General features: G+C 38.1%; 1 protein-coding gene across 2 annotated transcripts in view; it reads left to right on the plus strand.

Annotated features, from left to right (window-relative positions):
* TSPAN13 (tetraspanin 13) overlaps positions 1-21964 on the plus strand; it is a 32211-nt gene extending 10247 nt beyond the window's left edge. The window contains exons 2-7 of one of the 2 annotated variants that reach the window (XM_043589030.1): positions 12199-12365; position 12626; positions 13072-13152; positions 14031-14144; positions 15376-15489; positions 20885-21964. In XM_043589030.1, the coding sequence (XP_043444965.1) occupies positions 12199-12365; position 12626; positions 13072-13152; positions 14031-14144; positions 15376-15489; positions 20885-20959 (552 nt within the window). In that variant the 3' untranslated portion in view covers positions 20960-21964. The remainder of the gene's footprint in view (positions 1-12198; positions 12366-12625; positions 12627-13071; positions 13153-14030; positions 14145-15375; positions 15490-20884) is intronic. The other variant, XM_043589027.1, reaches the window with a different exon arrangement.
* The last annotated feature ends 950 nt before the right edge of the window (positions 21965-22914 follow it).

A 22914-nucleotide genomic window follows, 5' to 3' on the forward strand; every position in this document is an offset into this window, starting at 1 on the left:
AGTATGGCTTGACCAAGGGGATCAGAAAAGGTCAGAACTCTCTTGCTCCTTTTATCTACTTCTCAGCTCAGCTTGCTTACATTCTTTTTGAAGATCTTACCATGTGCCAAGATGGCCACTGGCAGAATCAATTTTAATTGTGCTTGTAACTTACTGTGCCGGAGAAACTCTTTTTTTTTTTTTTTTTTTTTCTTTCAATATCCCTATTGGTTTATGGACCCATCCCATGGACCAGTAACTGTGGACAGGAGGATGAACAACCATGGTTGATGGGCCTATGTTGTGTGTCTCTGCCACCGGTACTGGTCAGATGGAGCAAGTGAAATACTATGATTAAGAGGTTTACAAGGGGTGGGGCACCTGAGTGTCTCAGTCAGTTAAGTGGCCAACTTCGGCTCAGGTCATGATCTCACTGGTTCATGAGTTAAAGCTCCATGTTGGGCTCTGTGCTGCCAGCTTGGAGCCTGGAGCCTCTTTCAGATTCTTTGTCTCCCTCTCTCTGCTCCTCCCCCACTCATACTCTGTCTCTCTCAAAAATGAACAAACATTAAAAAACATTAAAAAAAAAAGGTTTACAAGGGATGAATGTGCTGGCTTATAAAGGAAACATGTGTCCATTACAGAGGTCATTCCTCTTCTGAGCAGTAATTTGGTTCTTCTATTCCTAATTCTAGAATATTCTAGCAGCTCCCTCATTCGAAAAGCTTAGTGTTTTGTTTTAGTACTTCAACACAAACCTAAACTAGATTATAAAGAACATTATACACAATGTATTTTTTTCCTTGTTCTGTAATGGCATTGCATGTATCCAGAAGTGTACAAGTACATGTTTATTAGTGTTAAACAATTTTACCTGCTGCAGTGATGTTGAAGATAGACTTTTTACTCTTCCCCTCTACTCTGGGCGATGCACTGTGTGCTTTTGTGTGAAAGTAGGCCTATGTGACAACATTTCTAGGTTGGGTAAAAGGAAAATAGAAAGCACAAAATGAACAAGCTACCATTTGGTGGTTAACTAATAGAAAAATCCTGTGAGTAGAAGACTTCCCTGTTCTTTTATACATGGCTGTGCCGTCAGGTCTCATAAGGAGTAAGCTAAAGAGATACTGTACAAACCCGTAACGATCTGGCTACAAGGCAAGAAGTACATCTTATTCAGTATAATACTGTCTTCAGTATTATATTTGAGTGTTAATAATTACCTAAATATAATGCTAGGCACTGTGATATGGAAAAAAAAATGCACCAAGCAGAAAGCTCTGCTCTGTGTCGTTGGGCGTGTGACTTAGCCGTTCTGATTTATCACCTCTAAGGAAGGGGATATGTCACTGGCCAGGTAGCTTTGTGCCTCACTGTTCTGTGAGTTTGTGCTGTCTTGTGAGCCCTGGTTGAGAATTGCTTTCCCTTCTGCTAGCACCCTCCTGTTGCTTCCTTCCTCACAATCCATCCCTGTGTGAACTACTGGTTCTCCCACCACCTCCTCCTTTTAGGACTTGGTTGGGGAAGTAATGCCAGTTGTAGATACTTTTATAATCTTGCTTTGGTGTGGCTTTTCCATTATAGCTCTTCTAATCTCTCTTCTAGAAGCTCTTTTTATGTGATGTACTTTTCTTTGTTTTAAAGAGAAAACAGGAAGGGTTGGTGCTTCCTGCTCATAAAAACATTGCTATTGCGGAGTTAACGGATCCATAATCTGTTTTTATCAGTACTCTGTCTCCCATGCGAAGGAAACTATTTGTTATAGATCTAAATTTACTTTCTATTACAATTGGTCTCATAAGGAAACTTGTTATTATTGAACAAAGGATTCTTGCAATTTCTTTGTCTACCAAGTTCTGGTGACAAACTTAGGCTTTTTAATTATACAGTTAGAATTAATTTTATTGGAATCAATAATTTTTAGATCACTAGTTTGGAAGACTTCATCCAGTCCTATTCTCTTCAAAATTACAAACCAACCATAACATATAATTACCACTACTCAGAAATAAATTGTTGCATTACTATCTTTAAAGGGCTTCTTTTCAGTAAGTCAAAGAAATGCTAATAAGCAAGTCTAATTAAAGCCATATCATAAACCTTTGGGTGCTATTTCTAAGTAAAAAAATTGTGTATATTGAGGGCTTTGTGTTACAATGTGTTAGAAACACCAGCCACACAGAACAAAACATTTATATTGTTTTCAATTATTTTATTAAAAAAAAAAAAACAACGGGCGCCTGGGTGGCTCAGTCCGTTGAGTGTCCGACTTTGGCTCAGGTCATGATCTCACGGTCTGTGAGTTGGAGGCCTGCATCGGGCTCTGTGCTGTCAGCTCGGAGCCTGCTTCGGATTCTGTGTTTCCTTCTCTCTCTGCCCCTCCCCTGCTTGTGCTCTGTCTCTCAAAAATAAATAAATGTAAAAAAATAAATAAATAAAACAAACAAACATATTTTGGGGGTTATCAGAAAATTGACTAGCCCAATTAAGTTTATGTTTGGACAAAGTATAGTCATAACTGCAAAGTTTGTTTTGGATTGGACAGTTAAATCTATGGTCTCTTCCATCTTACAGATGAGGATGTATGTGTGTGTGTCAACATGCCTGTGCTTGAGAGCTGGATACAGGAAGGGGAGATAGTGTGGTGTCATTTTCACACATGAGATCATCCAAGTGTGATAGATCTAGAGTGTTGCTTTCTGTTATAAACAAGGGAAGATTCAACAAATTATTGGCTACTGCTTTCAAGTATATACCACCATTGTTTTCAAGCCTTCCTTTTTCCTAAACGGAAGCAAATTACAGGATAGAATGTGGACAGTACTTGCAGGTGCACAGATGAAAATTAATGTGGAATATTTGAGAAATGAATGAGAATATCTTGATTTATGTGGCTGTGTTTGAGGAATAGTGGGAACAAAGGTTTGATGAGGCAAGTTAGAACAATTTACAAAGGAAGGCACAGCAGGAGAATTGAGAATTGGTGCCCTGGTAAGAAAGGGGATGTTAGATTTTCAAGGCTCATTTAAATTAGGAAATATTTCATGTGCACAGAAAATATGGTAGACTCTTGGGAACCCAACAAGCTAATTACACAGATGCCAGTGTTTTGCCACATCTCCCTCTTTTTTAGAAGTTAAGTGTACAGGGGTGCCTGGATGGCTCAGTTGGTTAAGCGTCTGACTTTGGCTCAAGTCATGATCTCTCGGTTTGTGGGTTCGTGCCCTCCTTTGGGCTCTGTGCTGACAGCTCAGAGCCTGGAGACTGCTTAGGATTGTGTGTCTCCTTTCTCTGCCCCTCCCCCACTCTCACTCTGTGTCTCTCTAAAAAAATAAACATCAAAAAAATAAAAAATAAATAAAGAAATTCGGTGTTACAATACAGGTAAAGGATCACTCCATTCCCTTTCCCATTTTTCCCCTCTTGAAAGTAGTCACTATTTTAAAATCAACATCTGTCATTTCCATCCATGTTTATATACTTACGACAATTTTAACTATTAACCACAAAGAACATACGGTGGCTTTTTAGGTGTTTGAAAATTGATGAAGTGGTATGTCTTATCAGTATTTATGTAATGTGTTTCATTTCTTTTCTGTTTGAAACTTATTGATTTAATAGAAATAGATTAAAATCATTTGTATTCTACTGTGTGGTCACATTAGAGTTTATGAATGTCATATTCATGGTCTCTGAGGTTGTTTTCAATTTTTTACTGTGACAAACAAGACTGCAGGAAAATCCTGATGTACGATGTCTAGTTGGGGACATGGGTATTTCTCTTGGGTATTAATCTAGAAGCAGAATTGCTGGTTTAGTAAGGGGTACGTTTCTTTAATTGTCCTAGGTGCTGCCAGATTGTTGTGTAAAGTGACTACAAAAATTTACACTTTGACTTAAATGAGTGCTAGACTCTCCACATCATTAGTGTCATCAGGCCTAATTTTTGCATGTGAGATGGTATCCTGTTGTTCTAATTTTTGTTTTCCTGATATATAATGTGATTTAACGTCTTCCGCGTGTTAATTGCCTTTTGGATTCTTCTTCGGTGGATTGCCTATCATTGCCTTTGGCTACTTTACAGTGTGCTTTTTGTCCTTTTAAATTGTTTTGCAGGTATTCTTTAATATTTATGTGCTGGAAATATCCTCTAGTCCTAGGCTTATTCCACAGTTGTCTGGTGGTTTTTTTTTTATCATGTAGAAGTTTTAAATTTTCACATCAGGTGTAGTGTGATAGGTAAGAACACAGAATCCACAGCCATACAGCCTCCGGCTTCAGATCCCCTCTTATCCCCAGTTCTGTCCCCTCTTTGCTGTGTAACCTTAGGCAAGTTACTTCACATCTCTGTGCATGACTTTCCTCATCTGGAAAATGGAGGCAACAGTATTACCTACCTCTTAGAGTACTAAGTGCTTTATGTAAAGCACTTAGAATACTTCCTTGCACATAGTAAACATTACATTAGTATAATATTTGATTTTTGGGGCATTGTGTTTAAGAAGTTTTTCTTTAACCACAAAGTCAAAACAATTTTCTCTATTTTGCCTTTTATATTTAGGGTTTAAATCTATGGTATGAGGTAGGGACTACTGCTATTTTTTGTTTGTTTGTTTTAATGGGCAGGGAATTGTCATAGGGCTATTAATTAAAGACTACTCTTTCCCTACTTATTTGGAATTCTATCTCCTTCCAAGCCCAGACTATTGGCTTATTTAGTTTTGTGTCAACGACTTGATTTTAATTACCAAACTGTTACAGTAAGTTGTGATACTTGTTTGGATTTGTAACTTATTTGGTTTTTTTTAGTTTTATTTATATGTTTAATTTTACTAATTAAAAAAAAATAATAAAACATGCCCAAAAGATGTAGAGTCAGGCTCAGGTTTTGCAGAGTGTGGTGAAAGCAACAAAAAAGAGTCTGGGACAGTTCCTTGTAAGCACTGACAAAGTCATTTCCATTTGCCACTAAGAGCATTTCTTATGCATAGTGCTGGTGACAGTGCAGCCGGGCTGAGAAAGAGTACAACAGCTATAGCCTTTCTACTTAAGCTTAAAAATGTTCCTAGCCTTTTGGTGACATTTATTCTTCCACATAAATTAATGGATCATTGTATAAAGTTCTATCCAAAACAAACCTCTTCGAGCTTTGGCTAGAAATACATTGAATTTGTAGGCTAAATTGGAGGTGAATTGATACTTTATTATAGTCAGCGTTCCCACCCGTGAACATGTTATATTTCATTTTAGTTTTTTATGTTCTTAAATTAATTTTATAATTTTCTCCATGAAGGTCTTTAATACTTTTGGTAGATTTATTTCGGTGTACCTGATATTTGCAGGGCTATTACAGATCACCTCCGAAAAAATACATTAAAAATTTGGGGGAATGCATGAGCACACTGTTAATGTTTGTATATTGGTCCTATTTATAGCAACTTTTCTCATCTTACCAATTTTAATGTTTGCAGTCTCTTGGATTTCCCATGTGGATACTCCTATTAATATGGATAACGAGAGCTGTGTTTCCTTCTCATCTGTGTTCAGTGCTCAGGCTTACTCAGTTGTCTAAGATCTCCATTACAATGCTGAATAGAAGGGGTGATAGCACCTTGGTTTTGTTCCTGAATTTTGAAGGAAAGTTTCTCAGGTTTTATCATGGAGTATGATTTTTGCCTTGGGTTTTTGATGGCTATTCTTTATCAGTTAAGGAAATTTGGGAGAATTTACTCTTGTTCTCTTTCTTAGAAAATAATTTTGCTGAATGCCTGTCGCCTTTTTTTTTTCTTTTTTAATAAAGCTTTATTTATCCTTCTTATAATATGCTTCTCTTCTTCCTACTTTCTTTGACTTTGCTCTGTTTGGCTCTTTTTCCAGTCTCTCTTTTTAAATATGGTTTTGTTTTGTTCATATTGTTTTCATTTCTTCTTTTATCTTTTTAGTCAGTTTAAACATAATAATTTTAGGGGCACCTGGGTGGCTCAGTCAGTTAAGCTCCAACTTCGGCTCAGGTCATGATCTCACTGCTTGTGAGTTCGAGCCCCGCGTCAGGCTCTGTGCTGACAGCTCAGCCTGGAGCCTGCTTCCAATTGTGTGTCTCCCTCTCTCTCTGTCCCTCTCCTGTTCACTCTCTGTCTCTTTCTCTCAAAAATAAATAAACGTTAAAATATTTTAAAAAATAGTAATAATTTTAGTCTCATTTGGTTCGTTCTAGTACCTCAACGTCTTGGGGACTCTAATTCTTCTTTTGCTGTGTCTGTTGTATCTCTCTAGTGGTAGATTTTTTTTTTTTTTTCTTATGTGTTTTGTGATTTTTGACAACAAAGTTTTTACTTTTTTCCCTGGGAATGGTGTGAGGGCTAGGACTTGCAGATGTTCCCTGTGAATCATTTTGAATTTGCTTCTGTGAGTTTTCCTTCCCTAAATACCATCACTGCCTGTGATGAGCTTTTATCTGGATTGCTTGGCGTGAAGCTTCCTGCACGTCTGGGTAGTGACATTGAGACTCCATACATTTAGACTACAGACTCTAAGCTTGGAGTTTCTCTTTTTTACAAAAAGCTTTTTAAAAGGACTCAAAATTGTTCGCTGTCTTCCTGGATGTGGTAGTACAGTTTCTATAACTGCTTACCCTGAAAATATAACTTATATAGCTTTCTGGAAGACCTCATTATGTTAGCGTCTTTAGTTTCACTTCCCAGTCCTGCCTGGTTTGAAACCCAACTTCCTCCTCTTTAGGGACTCTTCTGATCTAGGAACTCGTTTCTATCCTTCCCATCCAGGAACATCTGCCCACCCCCTACCAGGTGTATGCTTACAGTCTGAGTTTGCATTTTCCCTTCCTTTCTGGCCTGTAGGACTTTCCCATAGTTTTTTTAGTGCTCAGCTACATATTTAAACAAAATATTACAATCTTTTTCAATATTTTTTATTGAATTTCAGTCTTTTTAAAGTATTTGTAGTAGGAGAGATTCTATGGTAGCTCGGTTGCCCATTATCCCAGAACCCTCTAAGGTAGGCTGAATATTATCCCTCTGCCCCCAAAGGTGTACATCCTAATCTTTGGATATGGGTTGCTATGTTACCTTACATAGCAAAGGGAACTTTGAAATGTGATTACATTAAACATGTTGAGATGGGGAGATTATTCTGGATTATCTGGGAAAGCCCTGTGTAATCACGAAGGCCCTTATAAGAGGGATGCAGGAGGCCTATCCTCCAAGAAAGAGATACGCTGAAAAAAATAGGTTGTAGTCTGAGAGGTTTGAATATGCTGCACTGCTGGCTTTGAAGGTGGTAGAAGGAGTTACAGGCAATGGAATGCATGTGTCTTCTAGAAGGTGGAAGGGGCAAAGAAGTGAATTTGCCCCAAGAGCTTCCAGAAGGACTGCAGCCCTACTGACAGTGTAATTTAGCTTAGTAAGAGCCATATTGCACTTCTGAGCTCCAGTATTGCAGCAGAATAAATTTGTGTTGTTTTAAGCGACGAAACTGGTACTAATTTGTTAAAGTGACAATAGGGAACTGATATACTTTCTTCAATGTTCTTAAAGGAGGAGTGCTTTGTATTGTTACAGGGATAGACTGACAACTATGTTAGAGACACAGAGAGTAAACTTGGTGAGGAATACTCTTGACAGAGAGCTATATAGAAGGGAGTAGGCTGTTTCTTCCCCTACTTCAAAAAAAAAAAACAAACAAAAAAATCAGAGTAGAGATAACCACTAGAATGTTCTAGATAATGTTTCCAATAATAGCATAATGCCTAGCCTGAGACCTGGAATATTTTATAGATGTGATAAAGTATCCTTCTCTTTTAGTTGTAGACATTACTTTTCAAAAGGCAAAAGATTCTTATTAATGAGCTTGTAAGTTGGTAGCTGAGAGAGCAGAAGACAGTTTTCTCATTTTGCTGAGATGTTGCTGCTGTACATAAAGGATTTGGTGTGCTAGGAGGGTGCTGACAAGGATCCCTGAACACTTTACTCCAGCTGCATGGTAGGATTTCATTAGTGGTAAAATATTAGGCTGGTTTCTGTAATTGTTAAGCGAGTCGTTCCTGCCTTGTCCAGTGCTAGGCGTGTGAATTGTTCCATATTAGTTTCCTAGGGCTTCTTTGATGAATTACCTACCACAGACATGGTGGCTTAAAAACATTAGACATTTATTCCCACAGTTCAGGAGACGGATGCCCAAAGTCAAGGCATCATCAGGGTTGCACTCTCTCTGAGAGCCCTGGGGGAGCATCTCTTCCTTGCCTCTTTCACCTTCAGGTGGCTGGCAGCATTCCTTGACTTGGAGCCACACCGCTCTCTGCCTCTGTCACTACGTGGCCAACTCCTCTCTGTGTCTCCCTCAGCGTCTGTCTTCTAAGGATATTTGTGATGACATTTAGGGTCAACCTGATCATCCTGAATAAGCTCCTCCTTTTAACATTTTAAATTTAGTCACATCTTTTGCCACATAAAATAATATTCATTCTTTTGTTCTACAAAATAATATTCACAGTATGGTCATTTTTTGGGCTTACTACCTACTCCTTTACTATTTCTTTGCAGTGTTTGCCCTCCTCTATTTATCTGGATTTTTTGGATTATTGTTATGCCCTCTGACCCATCCTATAAAAATGTCTGATAAAGAGATTGTCCCATTGTAATTTTTTATTCTCTCCTACACTGACTTCTAGAGCAAGGGCCCGCAAACCACGGCTCATGGGCCACATCCATTCCACTGCATGTTATTGTAGACTGTCAGCTAAGAATGGGTTTATGGGGGCGCCTGGGTGGCGCAGTCGGTTAAGCGACCGACTTCAGCCAGGTCACGATCTCGCGGTCCGGGAGTTCGAGCCCCGCATCAGGCTCTGGGCTGATGGCTCAGAGCCTGGAGCCTGTTTCCGATTCTGTGTCTCCCTCTCTCTCTGCCCCTCCCCCGTTCATGCTCTGTCTCTCTCTGTCCCAAAAATAAATAAACGTTGAAAAAAAAAAAAAAATTAAAAAAAAAAAAAAAAAGAATGGGTTTATGTTTTCAAATGATTGAAAAAAATTAAAGGAAGAGTAATATTTTAGTGCATACAAAAATTATATGAATTTAAATGTCAGTACCTGTAAATGAAGTGTTACTGGAACACAGACCTGCTCATTCATTTGCTGATGCTTTTGTGTTAACAGTAGCAGAGGTGAATAGTTGTGGCAGAGACTGTGTGATCCACAAGGCCAGATGGTCGCTATCTGGCCCTTTACAGAGAAAATTGGCCCACCTTTGTTCTAGTAGGGCTTGTCCCTGGCCTTTAGCGTATAGTGAGCACTAGTCATTTGTTACTGAGTATTTGACTTGTAAGAATTTCATCAACATAGTAAGGATTTGATATGATTCCCAAAAGGATTTTTTAAAACTAGGGGGTTAGTGGGGCGCCTGGGTGGCTCAGTCAGTTAAGCGTCCGACTTCGGCTCAGGTCGTGATCTCACAGTCCGTGAGTTCGAGCCCCGCGTCGGGCTCTGTGCTGACAGCTCAGAGCCTGGAGCCTGCTTCGGATTCTGTGTCTCCCTCTCTCTCTGACCCTTCCCTGTTCATGCTCTGTCTCTCTCTGTCTCAAAAATAAATACACATTAAAAAAAAAAATTAAAAAAAAACAAACAAACTAGGGCGTTAGAAGAAGTGTATTTATTCTATCATTCATGCTTCTGATCTTTTTGGCTCTAAGATTCAAAGAATTAGAGAGTGATAACCCCGCTTCCAAATTTAATTGAATTAGGAAATAGGCATCATACCTAGGAACTGAAGTTGGGAAGTGTGATGGTTATTTTATGTGTCATGTCCAGGCTATGGTGCCCAAATATTTGACTGAATGCTAGTGTATCTATTGATTTGAAGGCACTTTTTAGATTTAATATTTACACTGAATTGACTTTAAGTAAAGCAGATTACCCCCATTGTGGTGTGCCTCATCCAATCAGTTGGAAACCTTAAGAACAAAACCCGAGATTTCTTTCTTTTCTTCTTCTTCTTCTTCTTCTTCTTCTTCTTCTTCTTCTTCTTCTTCTTCTTCTTGTTAATGTTTATTTATTTGAGAGAGACAGAGATGGCATGAGTGGGGTATAGGGCAGAGAGACAGGGAGAGAGAGAGAGAATCCCAAACAAGCTTCATACTGCCAGCACGAGTCTGACGTGGGCTCGAACTTACAAACCCCGCGAGATTATAACTTGAGCCAAAACCAAGACTCAGACACTTAACTGACTGGGCCACCCAGGCGCCCCAAGACTGAGGTTTCTTAAAGAAGACAGATTTCTGCCTCAAGACTGTATCATAGAAAGCCTGCCTGAATTATCAACCTGCTGTCCTTGTCCTACAAATTATGGACATGCTGTCCCCACAACTGCATGAGCCAATTCCTTAAAATACATCTCTATTTCTAAATATATATCCTATTGGTTCTCTTGCTCTGGCTAACCCTGACTGATACAGCAGGTTACTGTGATGTGTTGCAAATGTGGAGCATCTGAAGTGTTGGGTCCCACGGTGCAGTGAGGATGCTGAGTGTAGGCAAGGCAAAGGGCTGTCCCTTCATCAACTCCCCTCGTTCCATACCTTGTGCAAGGAAACGTGTTATATTTGGATACCATAGTGTCAGAAATAAGCTCACTGGTGATGGAGTAGAAGATTTTTTTCTCAGTCCAAGATAGCCTGAGGTCCTGAGAAGATGGTAAGTGAGGTGATAAAAACAAGACAGAAGCAAACGGGCTTGCTGATAGGAGAACTGGAGAAACTGAGGGAGGGACCAAGCAACTTCCGGATGGCAAAGTTTTTGAGAATTTCTTCCTTCTTCTTCAACCTCTGAAGACAAAAGCTTTTTGTGCATAATAACTGCAGTGGAGAACAACGAGTCCGTGTATCTCCCTAACTTGGTTCTGTCACACTGCACACCGTTTCTTTCCTTCTCAAGTTCTGCTTTATGATAAATGGATAAAAATACAAATAGGTGTCCTATTTGTCAATGTTTGGCAGCTTTGCTTGTGTCTCGACACGTGTAAGAATTTTTAGATACCAGGATATTTAAAATTTGTGTTAATAAACTGTAATTACATATGGAAAATAAAATATTTGAATGAAAATCCATTTGAGTGACTGTTGATTTATATTTCAAAACAAATTTTATTGGGTCTTGAAATGGTGCCAGAAGTATATTTTATGATTTTATGTATTTTGATTCCTCTCAATTGTATTACACTGTCATCTGCTCCAAGAAATGGTTGGCTCTCAATTGAATTGAAGATACTGTCTCCTTCCTGCCCCACAACACCGACCCCATCCCTCCCACATACCTGTTTGAGCTTTATCTTCTATCAGTTCATCATAATCTTTCTAAGGCATGCTCTCTATTTGCTCTTTTAAAGAAGTAATTGTAACTTTGAGTTTTACAGGTAAGTTTCACTTACCTCTTCACTTGATTTTATTTTATGAGTAAATGATTAGAATGTAAAATAATTTCTTCTTGCTCAGAATGCCATTTTACTCAAAATAGTGCAAGTTTCTTACACTGTTTTTGTCCTAAGAGTTTTAATGATCTTTCACTGTCTGAATTCAAATAGAATACATAATGACATCTAAAGAAGTTATTTTCAACAGTTCCTTGAGAAATTTTGGACTGTTCATAAGGTCTGGGTTCTGAGATAGGTTTCAGGGCTATAGACAGGTAAGAAGATGGGGGCCCATTCTCAAGGTCCTCTGAGTCTCCCAGGAAAGACAGGCTTGGCGACAGAATGTGAGTGTGTTGAAGGGAACAGTAGAACCATATTTAAAGAACAGAGTTTATTAGGGATGGGGAAGGTTACAGTGCAACTGGGCTTTGAAGGAAACATAAGTGATTACCATGTGAAGAAACCAACATGTTGGACTGAGATGTATTGGCATTGAGAAGTTCTTCATATGCCATTATTTCAAAAGCGTAGGGAGAAATCATATAGAGCTTAGTAAACCAGATGACCTCTGAGTCTCCGTAATAATTTCATAGATTATTATTAGTTTTTTTAAAGCATGACTGATTTGTTAAAACAACATTATCTACTAAGATTTGGGTGTATTCTAGTATTGAGTAATGAACAGTCATTTGCAAGATACTGAAAAATGTTCTTGATATTATTATATAAATTGATGTTCTTCTCCCCTGTTTCTCTTTCCTTTTTCCCCTACCCCATCCCTGGCCCTTTTGGTTGTTTTTGCAGTTGGTTAGTCTGTTGCTAATTGGAATCGCCGCATGGGGCATTGGTTTTGGGCTGATTTCCAGCCTCCGGGTGGTCGGCGTCGTCATTGCAGTGGGCATTTTCCTGTTCCTGATTGCCTTGGTGGGGCTGATTGGAGCTGTAAAACACCATCAGGTGTTGCTTTTTTTGTATCCTTTTTTAAAAGCCGAATTTTTACCCCAATTGAATTTGTTCTTACCTTTATTGATTATTCTTTCGATAACTTACAACAGATTTGGAATTATCATTAGGAAATTAATTGCCAGACAGCAACTCCTAGCATGCCCTATGTGTATTTGTTGTGTAATCACAACAATTTGTTGTGTAATCAACATTAGGAGTATTTCTTAACGGTGAAATTACTGTATGTTCATATGTTTCCATTTTCTCCTTTTCACATCGTGAAGAGTGTATTCTGAGAGTTCAGTATAGTCCTCTTTATGTGTTGCAAATTCAAAGTTAGGTTGAACTGATTCAGTGACCTATAGACCCTTTCTAGAAGGTTAATATTTGGTTGAGAATTTCAGTGATTGTTTTTTAGATTTAATAGTAAGAAATCTTATGTATGTTTATCTATACTTATTTCTTGTTTTATGCATGTAAAAATGTTTATTATAATCTAAATGAAGTTCTGGTAGATCAGCTGTTAGTTAAATATTAGTATTTTTTATTACGAACTTATACCTACAGTGTATTAATGAAAATAACAATCGTGTGTCTTCTTTTTGAACTTTCTCTAGGTGCCATTTGTTCTGTTTTCTGATTGAATCCCTTCTAGTACATTCTGATGTTGTCAGTACCTCTATTTTATATTATTTTAAGAGTATCAAGAAATGCCTTAACTTCAATTCTCAGTACATGATTATTCTCTTACTCGTATTTGTTGTTCAGTTTTCTGTATCATGTGCTTGCTTAGCCCTGAACGAGGAGCAACAGGTAAGCAAAGGCATTTATCTCCAGCTTTGTTAGGCCACATAGGGTGTGTAAGAAAAAAGGGGGAGAAATGATTGGAATATAAAGTAACTTCTTGCTCAGAATGGCATTTCACTCCACATACCTAACATCTTTTGTTCCCGATTGCCTGTTCCCGATTGCCTTCGTGGGGCTGATTGGTGCCCTGAGACACCATCAGGTGTTGCTATTTTTTGCATCCTTGAAGTAGAATTTTGCCTTCCCTGGGTAAAAAGTGCTACTACTAAAAGATGTTCACCCAGTCTTTCCCCACCATTATGCAATGAAACACTTGTGATTCCATTCTAACAACTATGCTCTCCAAACTCTAATTGGTAAAAGAATAAGGATCTCTGGGGCAATGGAAAATTTGTCTTGTTTCAGTCTGAGAATTTTTTTAACTAAGTGCTTTTTTAAAAAATGCATGTAGGGGCGCCTGGGTGGCGCAGTCGGTTAAGTGTCCGACTTCAGCCAGGTCACGATCTCGCGGTCCGTGAGTTCGAGCCCCGCGTCAGGCTCTGGGCTGATGGCTCAGAGCCTGGAGCCTGTTTCCGATTCTGTGTCTCCCTCTCTCTCTGCCCCTCCCCCGCTCATGCTCTGTCTCTCTCTGTCCCAAAAATAAATAAACGTTGAAAAAAAAAATTTTTAAAAATGCATGTGAAAATTGAGACTTTTCTTTCTTGGGATAGACACAGTGCTTTAATTTTTGTTGCAGATTCAGTTCTTGCCCTTTGAAAACTTCTAATGGTCTTCCAAAGAATATTTATTTTAGATACTCTCAGTATTAAAAGTTGCAGTCTCTAGCTTTATACATTTTGTCCAGGGATAACACATTTTAATGCATATACTAATGCATTTTCTAGGGTCAGCTTCTCGAAGTTGGTTGGAACAATACAGCAAGTGCTCGAAATGACATCCAGAGAAATTTAAATTGCTGTGGGTTTCGAACTTATAACCCAAATGACACCTGTCTGGCTGTAAGTACAAAGCATAATGTATTTTTTGGAGATGTATTGCTTACAGATGAATAATGATTACCATGAAAGAAATGGATTTTCTGATGCTCAGTTGTATTTTTAAAATGCTGTACATACACCATGGACATTATTGTATCATTTGTCTGTCCTCAAGTATCTACTGCTGAGAGTACTAAATATCCCAGGGCCCTGCCAGACACAGATGTTTCTGGTTCTGCCCCTAATTCATTCCCATTCAACTCTTCCTAAAACAAGTTGTGAAAGAAAAGTAAGAGCCCATCAACCTTCAAGATGCAGAGGAGCCGTACAAATATCTTGGTTTTGAAGCATATCAGGGTAGTGGGAGGAGACCTGTCTATCCTAAATTGTGCTTTTTAACCATTTAAATGTCACGGGGGAAGGATATGTGGATCCTATTTCCTCCCTCCTTCCTTCCCCATTACAACTTCATGCTCCTTCTGTGTGGGAGCTGAGCTAGCAATGCACAAATTAGAGCCATACTGTTGTCCCAGGCCAGACCCCTGTATGAGGTTGGAGTTGGAGCTTAGCTGTCCTAGGAAGTTCACATGTGTTAAAATTTTGGGGAAACTCCTATAACCATCTCTCTGAGCCCTGAACTGGCTTGTCCCTCAATGAAGCCTCTTTCATGGGGTTATTAACTTTCTACTGCTGTGGAACACACGAACAACACCCGTGTATTATCTCAGTTTCCATGGGTCAGAAGCGTGAGTGTGGCTTAGTTGGGTCTTCCACTTAGGATCTCCCCTGGGGGAAATCAAGGTGTCGGCCAAGGCTGCAGTCTCATCAGAGGCCTAGGGTCCTCTGGCAAGCTCAGTGGGTTCTTTGGCAGAACTGGGTGTCTGTCTGGTGGTTGTAGGACTTAGGTCCCATTTTCTTGCTCTCACAATATGGCAGCATCAAAGTCAGCTTGATATTTCCATTCTGTTAAGATGATATCTTATGTAACACACACCGCAAACATGGGAGTGACTGTCTATCGTATTCACAAATCCCATCCACAGTCAAGGGGGGTGATTACTCAAGGTGTGTACACTGGGGGTGGGAATCGTACGAGCCATCTAAGAATTTAGGACAGTACTAAATAGCCAAGGCCCAGACTGGGTATAATACTCCAGCCACTCATTTTTATGTGGGTTCAATTTTTATCGGCTTTTTATAACTGTACTTTGAAATAAAAGTCCTCTTTTTTTTTTTTTTTAAATTGATACAGAGCTGTGTCAAAAGCAGCCACCCATGTTCACTGTGTGCTCCAATAATAGGAAAATATGCTGGAGAGGTTTTGAGATTTGTTGGTGGCATTGGCCTCTTCTTCAGCTTCACAGAGGTATGTGCAAATATCTCGCTATCTTTCCACTTTTGTCATAGGGATCCATTTTATATGGAGAGAGAGCATTACATTTTACCTTAGCATGGCCCTTAACTTTTGGAATGTATTGATGAATATTTTCACTGAGACTTAGTATTATAAATGTTTGAACCCTGGCTTGAAATCAGAAGACCTCACAGATCTAGCATGAACTTTAGACAGGGTGAGATGCTTCATCATTAAATCATTTAAAATTTAATGAACTAATAAAATGAATTTGGACTCGTTTATTTCTAGAGTCTCTTCTATTTATAGAGTTGTATGATAAATTATAATTTTAAATTTTGGAATAGGTAAGACATTCGTACTGTTTAAATTTTTTTTTTTTTTCAGCGTTTATTTTTATTTTTGGGACAGAGAGAGACAGAGCATGAACGGGGGAGGGGCAGAGAGAGAGGGAGACACAGAATCGGAAACAGGCTCCAGGCTCTGAGCCATCAGCCCAGAGCCTGACGCGGGGCTCGAACTCACGAACCGTGAGATCATGACCTGAGCTGAAGTCGGACGCTTAACCGACTGCGCCACCCAGGCGCCCCTGTACTGTTTAATATATATAGTATATAACACATACACACATATACACATATAAAGATAAGCTTTGAAAAATTGCCTTCCAAACCCATCCTCTGTTGTTCCTAGCCTTCCAAAACCTACAGGTAAACAGTATTATTAATTTCTTATTTATATAACTTGTATTAATATATTTTTCATATTAATACAGTTACAGATAATATATGTGTCTGTAAGCAAAACCACACTCATATTGTTTGATAATTGTAGAGGAATGCTAACTCCTTTTGCATTGTTTTTATTAAATTCTCAATCTCTGTGGACATTTCTTGATAAAGCTGAGTTGGCAATATGTATCAAAATTTTTTTAACTCATACATTATTTTGAGAGAGCGAGCGAGAAAGAGAATTCCCAACAGGCTCAGCACTGTCAATGCAGAGCCTGACATGGGGCTCAGACTCATGAGCCGTGAGATCATGACCTGAGCCAAAATCAAGAATCAGGCACTTAACTGACTGAGCCACCCAGGCACCCCTATAGCACATTATATATGTGCTATATATTATATATTTTATATATAATATATTTACATATATTATATATTTATATGTTATATACATGTATATATGTTATATATTTTATTGTTTTCAGTTTCCTTTTTTTTCTCCTCGTGAGAAGAAAAAATTCACACTTGGCTGTTATTTACAAAGTGGAGATAAAGACCAAGGTTAATATTCATTTTTTAAAAGAAGTCTCCCCTGACATCTCTTCCTATTCTAAGCATTTTTTCTGTTTAACTTTTTCTCAAGAAAGAGCTGTCTAGTGGGTTGGTTGTGACATCGGACAAGAAAATTGATGTATTGTTTAAAAACAATTCTGTGCATTATTTCTTCCTTTCCTTTAATCAGTATGATTTTTTTTTTCCCCATGAAACAACTTAAAAATAGAGATAGAAAAAAATCGGGATGAGCCATCTCCATTACCCCATTATCCAGATTCAACAATTATCAGGATTTTGCTACTTGGTTTCCTTTTTATTTTGGGATTTATTTTGAGAATTTAATTCTTTATTTATTTTTTATTTTTTTAAAATGTTTATTTAAAAACAAACCATGAGATCATGACCTGAGCTGAAATCAAGAGTTGGATGCTTAACCAACTGAGCCACACGGGTGCCCTGAATTTGATTCTTTTGAGCAGCTCCGTTTTCTTCTCATCAGGTTACACTACCTTCAATTATGCCTATTTAAAAAAAAAATTTTTTTTAACGTTTATTTATTTATTTTTTTTGAGACAGAGAGAGGCAGAGTATGAATGGAGGAGGGTCAGAGAGAGAGAGAGGGAGACACAGAATCTGAAACAGGCTCTAGGCTCTGAGCTGTCAGCACAGAGAGCCTGATGCGGGGCTTGAACTCACAGACTGCGAGATCATGACCTGAGCCGAAGTCGGACACTTAACCGACTGAGCCACCCAGGCGCTCCACCTATTTTTTTTTTCTAAAAACAGACTTTATTTATTATTTTTTTGGAGCAGGTTTTGGTCCATAGCAAAACTGAGAGAAAGGTACAGAGATTCCCATATATCCCTGCCCTTAGAAAGGCATGCATAGTCTCCTCCATTGTCACCATTACTCACCACAGTGGGACATTGTTACAATTGATGAACCCACAATGACACATCATAATCACTCAAAGTCCATAGTTTATGTTAAGGTTTACTTTTGTACATCATATGGTTTGGACAAATGTATAATGACATGTATTATAATGACATCATTATAATATCATACAGAATATTTTTTGCTGTCCTGCCCTGTAGGTCTTCTCTGTTCTGCCTATTCATCCCTCCTTCTACTGTTTGTTTGTTTGTTTGTTTGTTTATCATTTCTGTTAAGAATATAAACTCTTGAGTCTTAGGTATCTAAGAGCTAAGAAGACATTGTTCTTTCATAGACTCTTGCTTTATATTTTATATACCATGTCCTTTGAAACCTGATTAGAGATTTTAAAAATAATTTATCCCACATGATATTTTCTGGATAGTAAATATTTTATAGGTACTCTCACTTTTCAATTTTTTGTTGTATTCAGTATTTCACCGAATCATAGGGATGAGGCTAACTAACCGAACCAATGATTTCCTCTCATAGGTGAAACAGAATGATTTGACTTGAACTATTTATCATGCCTGAAAATAAACTTTAACCCTAAAAAAAACATTTAGAATCTGAAAAAAAAAGTTAAAAAGTTAGCACACGTTCTTTGTAGAAACTGTAGAAAATACAGAACATTATTAAGATGAAAAATTACATGTATTTACTAACTAAAATTACAAATACTAATCTTTATATTTTGGCATATTACCTTTTGTCTTCCTATATTTAACAAATAAACATAAAGCATAATATATAGGCTTATGACACAATTTCTGTGTTGGTGACATGCATTCTAGATGTAGGTTCTAGGATCAGCCGAGTTCATGATCCCTTCTAGTCAAAGTTACCCTTGAAAATCTTCAAATCATTTTAAGCAGCTTTGTAAGCTTAAAATCCATTATCTAACTTTGATCTTTTTGCACTTTGGGTGTGGCCTCCCTTCCAAACTCCCTGGAAATGAGGGATGAGATAGTGGCTCAACAATAAGGCAAAAGAAGAGACTGTCTCATTTTGTCACTTACAGCTGAATTGGAGGAATTAAGTTTTGGTAAAATGTGGCCTCCGATTATGAGGGTCTAATTTTACCCATTTGCTTTGTTTCCCCTAAGAACTGTAACGTACACTATCGGCATATATCCAGGGCTGATAGTCAGAATATTTAAGGGGCGTCTGAGTGGCGCAGTCAGTTTAGCATCAAACTCTTGATTTCTGCTCAAGTCATGATCTCCTGATTTGCAGGATCCAGCCCTGTGTTGGGCTCTGCAATGACAGCAAGGAGTGTGCTTGGGATTCTCTTTTTCTGCCCTTCCGTCTCTCCCTCTCTCTCTCAGAATAAATAAGTAAACATTAAAAAAAAAAAAATTAAAACCTCAAAAATTCTCACCAAAAGCTCTTCCCGTGTGCAGCATTTCTGAGGCAGAGTGAAGGAAATGATGCTTGGGCGGGTTGGGGGGTGTCCATGGAGTTGCTCTTTGACAACGGGTGTGTAAATATTTCAGCATTGTAACAACCAGCCTGGTTGAAGTGGTAGGTGGAATGTAAGCCTGAGAATGGCCTTCAGCACATCAGATTTCACATACAACCACAAACACTGAGAGCATCACTCCAGGTTTGAACCACGGTTCTAGCACTCATGACCTGTGTGACTATCACTCGGTTATTTAGCCTCTCTTGGCCTCAGTTCCTTTGCTGGTGGAATAAGGATAAGGATAGTTCCCCATCAAGTAGGGTGTTCGGGAAGTTGTTTGAATTTGTAAAGTGTGAAGAACAGAGCATGTCACAAAGTACTCTTGGTGTGTTAAATACATTCCTTTTCTCCCCCTGTCATATGTATTTCAACCCAAACTTTCCACTTCCTTAAAGTAGACTTATTTTTCCTTGATTCACCTCAGCGATCGTAGTTCCATCAGCTCTTACGTGTTGTAACTAATCAGTGCTGGTCGACAATTTTATAACAACACCGGGGTTATTATTGTGGTAAGGGAGAAAATTGTGGAGTGATCATAATTCTCTAGAAGTAGTTTAGAGGGCTCATGAGTAGTAATGAAGTCAAATATACAAAATTTAGGTGAAAAGTTGTTATAGATCTAAAGTGGAAAATATAATTTGAAATTCATTTTGTTCTGTTAAATTTTTATATCTTTTCAGTCTAGGAATTTTTGATTATTTTAAGTAAATCAACTTTGAGAGGGCAGAAACAGAATGAACACATTTCTTAATTTAAAAAAAAATTATGTTGGTTAACGCTTTGGTAAACCTGGTGTAAGAAACAGCACAATAACAACTTAGTACTTTTCTAAAATTACGGATCTTTGTGCCCTTCGGGAGGTAGGAATTGTAACATTTTTTAATGATCTCCATTAGCAAAATTTGTTACTGTGGGGTTTTTGTTACTGCTGAATTTTCCCTCAACTCAGCTTGTTTCTGAATTATCAGAATATGTGATATTTTAGCTATCCAGACAATTCAGTGTTTGTAATAGGTTCCTAGTGCTGCTCTAACAAATAACCACGATTGGAGTTGCTTCAAGCAACACGGGTTTATGATTTTATGCTGCTAGAGGTCAGAAGTGTCAAATGCAGACTCCTTCTGGAGGCTTTCTGGGAGAGCCTGTTTCCTTGCCTTTGGCAGCCACTAGAGCTTCCTACAGTGTGCAGCTTGTGGCCGTGGCCTCCATCTTCGAAGGCGGCACGTGGACTTAGCCTCCATCGTCGAAGGCAGCAGTGCAGCATCCTTTCTCTGACTGTCCCCTCTGCATCTGTCATCACATCACCCTTTCTCTGTGACTCTGATTTTTTTTTTGTCCTTCTTCCTTCTTATGATTACATCAGCCAGCCCACCCACATAATCTCCCTGTCTCAAGATCTTTAACCCAATCACATCTGCGTAGTCCCTGTTACCATGTAAGGTAACCTATTCTGTCAGGTTCTGGGGATTATGTTGCAGACATCTGTGGAAGGCCATTTTTTGGCCTACCACAGTAGTCATGGTAATTGTTCTTAGGGCCTCTAATTTGGGCTAGTCACTACACTTTAAAAGGAAAAAAGAAACCTCTTCCTCTTTGAACAAATAATGCAAAGCGCTTCAGAGGTCCAGAATTATGTATTGATGCACTGAAGAAATATATACAACTGTTACTTTCTCTTTCTTTTTCTTTTTCTTTTTTTTTTTTTTTCTTCTATTCCAGATCCTGGGTGTTTGGCTGACCTACAGATACAGGAACCAGAAAGATCCTCGTGCTAATCCTAGTGCATTCCTTTGATGAGAAAACAAGGAACATCTTTCATATTCTGATCTTGTTCACTTTCTCTAACTTAAAGTTCAGCTAATTTGCCTGTTTAAGGAAGCAGTATCTGAAAAGTTACATTATTGACAGTGGAATTATATATTTTTTATTCTTACGTTTCTCTAAATGTTTTCCTTTTCCATTGCTGAAAAAATTAGATACTCGTGGTCTCCTCTGAACCTCAGTGGTACCTGTAATCTACTGTATTCACAGTGTCTGGCACTGTCCACTGTGGCCTTTCTTAGCATTTTTACCTGCAGAAAAACTTTGTATGGCACGATTGTGTTGATCATATTGTAAATCTAAATATACATCTCACTGGAATAATTAATTGTATGTAGCACTGTGCTGTGTAGATAGTTCCTACTGGAAAGAAGAGTTGACATTTATTACAGCCAGAAAGGGTGAAATTCTGTTAGGTTAAATTCAGTAAGGGAAATCCAAATTCCCCCCATTTTTTTTTTTTTTTTTTTGTCTTTTTAGGAAAGTTGTGTTGTGAAAATTGTTAACATAAAAGTGATACTTTAGTTCCAGTAGTCTTTTATGATTACACTAATGTAGCCTAGAAATAGCTATGTCTTTAGGAACGTGTGGTTTAGTTTTTGATTCTTATAGGTAAGTACAAAGGAGAAATGGTCTCATGAATGTTCCGATGTGTAACATTTGCTTCAGGTTTCGAGATGTAATGAGTTTGGGAAATTGAGAAAGCCTAGCTATGTAGCCTTCTTATTCTTTTATAATAATTTGAAGTCCAAAAGACTGCATTTTTAAACAAGTTACTATTAATGCATTGGCCCATGTAGCAAAAAGATATTTGATTATCTTACAAATTGTTAAATACCTTTTTCATGAATTTTCTCAGTATTGTGACAGCAACTCGTCAAATCCAAGCATATTTGAATGTGAGCTCCCATAATTTGAATTTGAAATAGTATTGTGGTTCTGTAGATTATGTTAAAAAATTAAAGAATGGAAACCTTTCTTTGTGTGTGAATGTTTCAATTAAATTAATGGAAGAATTGCTAAATGAATTCAGTGAAATGGAATTCTTTTCTTTATTGCTTTATTCGCTCTGACCGACAGTCCAGTCCTGCCATTGTAGTGTATAATCTAGCCATGGAAATGAACTCCCAGCATTGATGTCTACTGGTAGTCCTCCCCACATTCTTTCTTGAAATGTTTCAGTGTTTAATATTTTCTCCACAGTGAGAATTCTCCATAGCGTTTTTTTTTTAAAAAGAGAAGTCATTCGTATTTATTTGTGGAAAATATGTAAGTTCCTTCATGTTATTGACAGTTCATAAGTTCTTGCATTCTATGTGCTATATAGTCTTTTATTGGTAATTGTCACGGTGATGGGTTTTAGGCCAAGAAAGGGGGCAAATGGTCGATATATAGAATTTTAGAGCATTTGGTGGTGGTGTCACCTCTATGACTCTGGAAGACCGGCTGATCTTACAAGAAAACCAAATTGTGCAGTTCCCATGGTACTGTAAGGAAGGAAAAATAGTTTTCCCTTTGTTCTTCCCAGTTCTTGTCTTAGACCATGTGTAAGAAAAGTCAGATCAACAAGGGAAAAACAGGTTTATTAACATGAATATCTTATGTATACATAGGAAATACCCCCGAAAACTGAGAAACTCCCCATGATAGCCCAAGACATCATCTTAAATACTGTCTTTAGCTAAAGACTAAAGAAAGGGGTGTGTGTTGGGAGGTGGAAATTGGAGGGAAGGATAGTTATAGGGGTTAACAGGAAAAGCACTGTAAACAAAGGCACGTCTTGTAAAATGGGTTTTGGTCAGTGACTTCTACATTGCTACCTTTCTTGTAATTTAGAGTCATTCTCTTCCTGGTGCAGAGAAGGAGACACCTTTACATATAGGGATTTCCTTTATAAATGTAAATTTTCCTTAAAGAAGGATTAACCT

Source organism: Prionailurus bengalensis, chromosome A2, assembly GCF_016509475.1.
Source record: "Prionailurus bengalensis isolate Pbe53 chromosome A2, Fcat_Pben_1.1_paternal_pri, whole genome shotgun sequence".
Taxonomy (NCBI): Eukaryota; Metazoa; Chordata; class Mammalia; order Carnivora; family Felidae; genus Prionailurus; species Prionailurus bengalensis.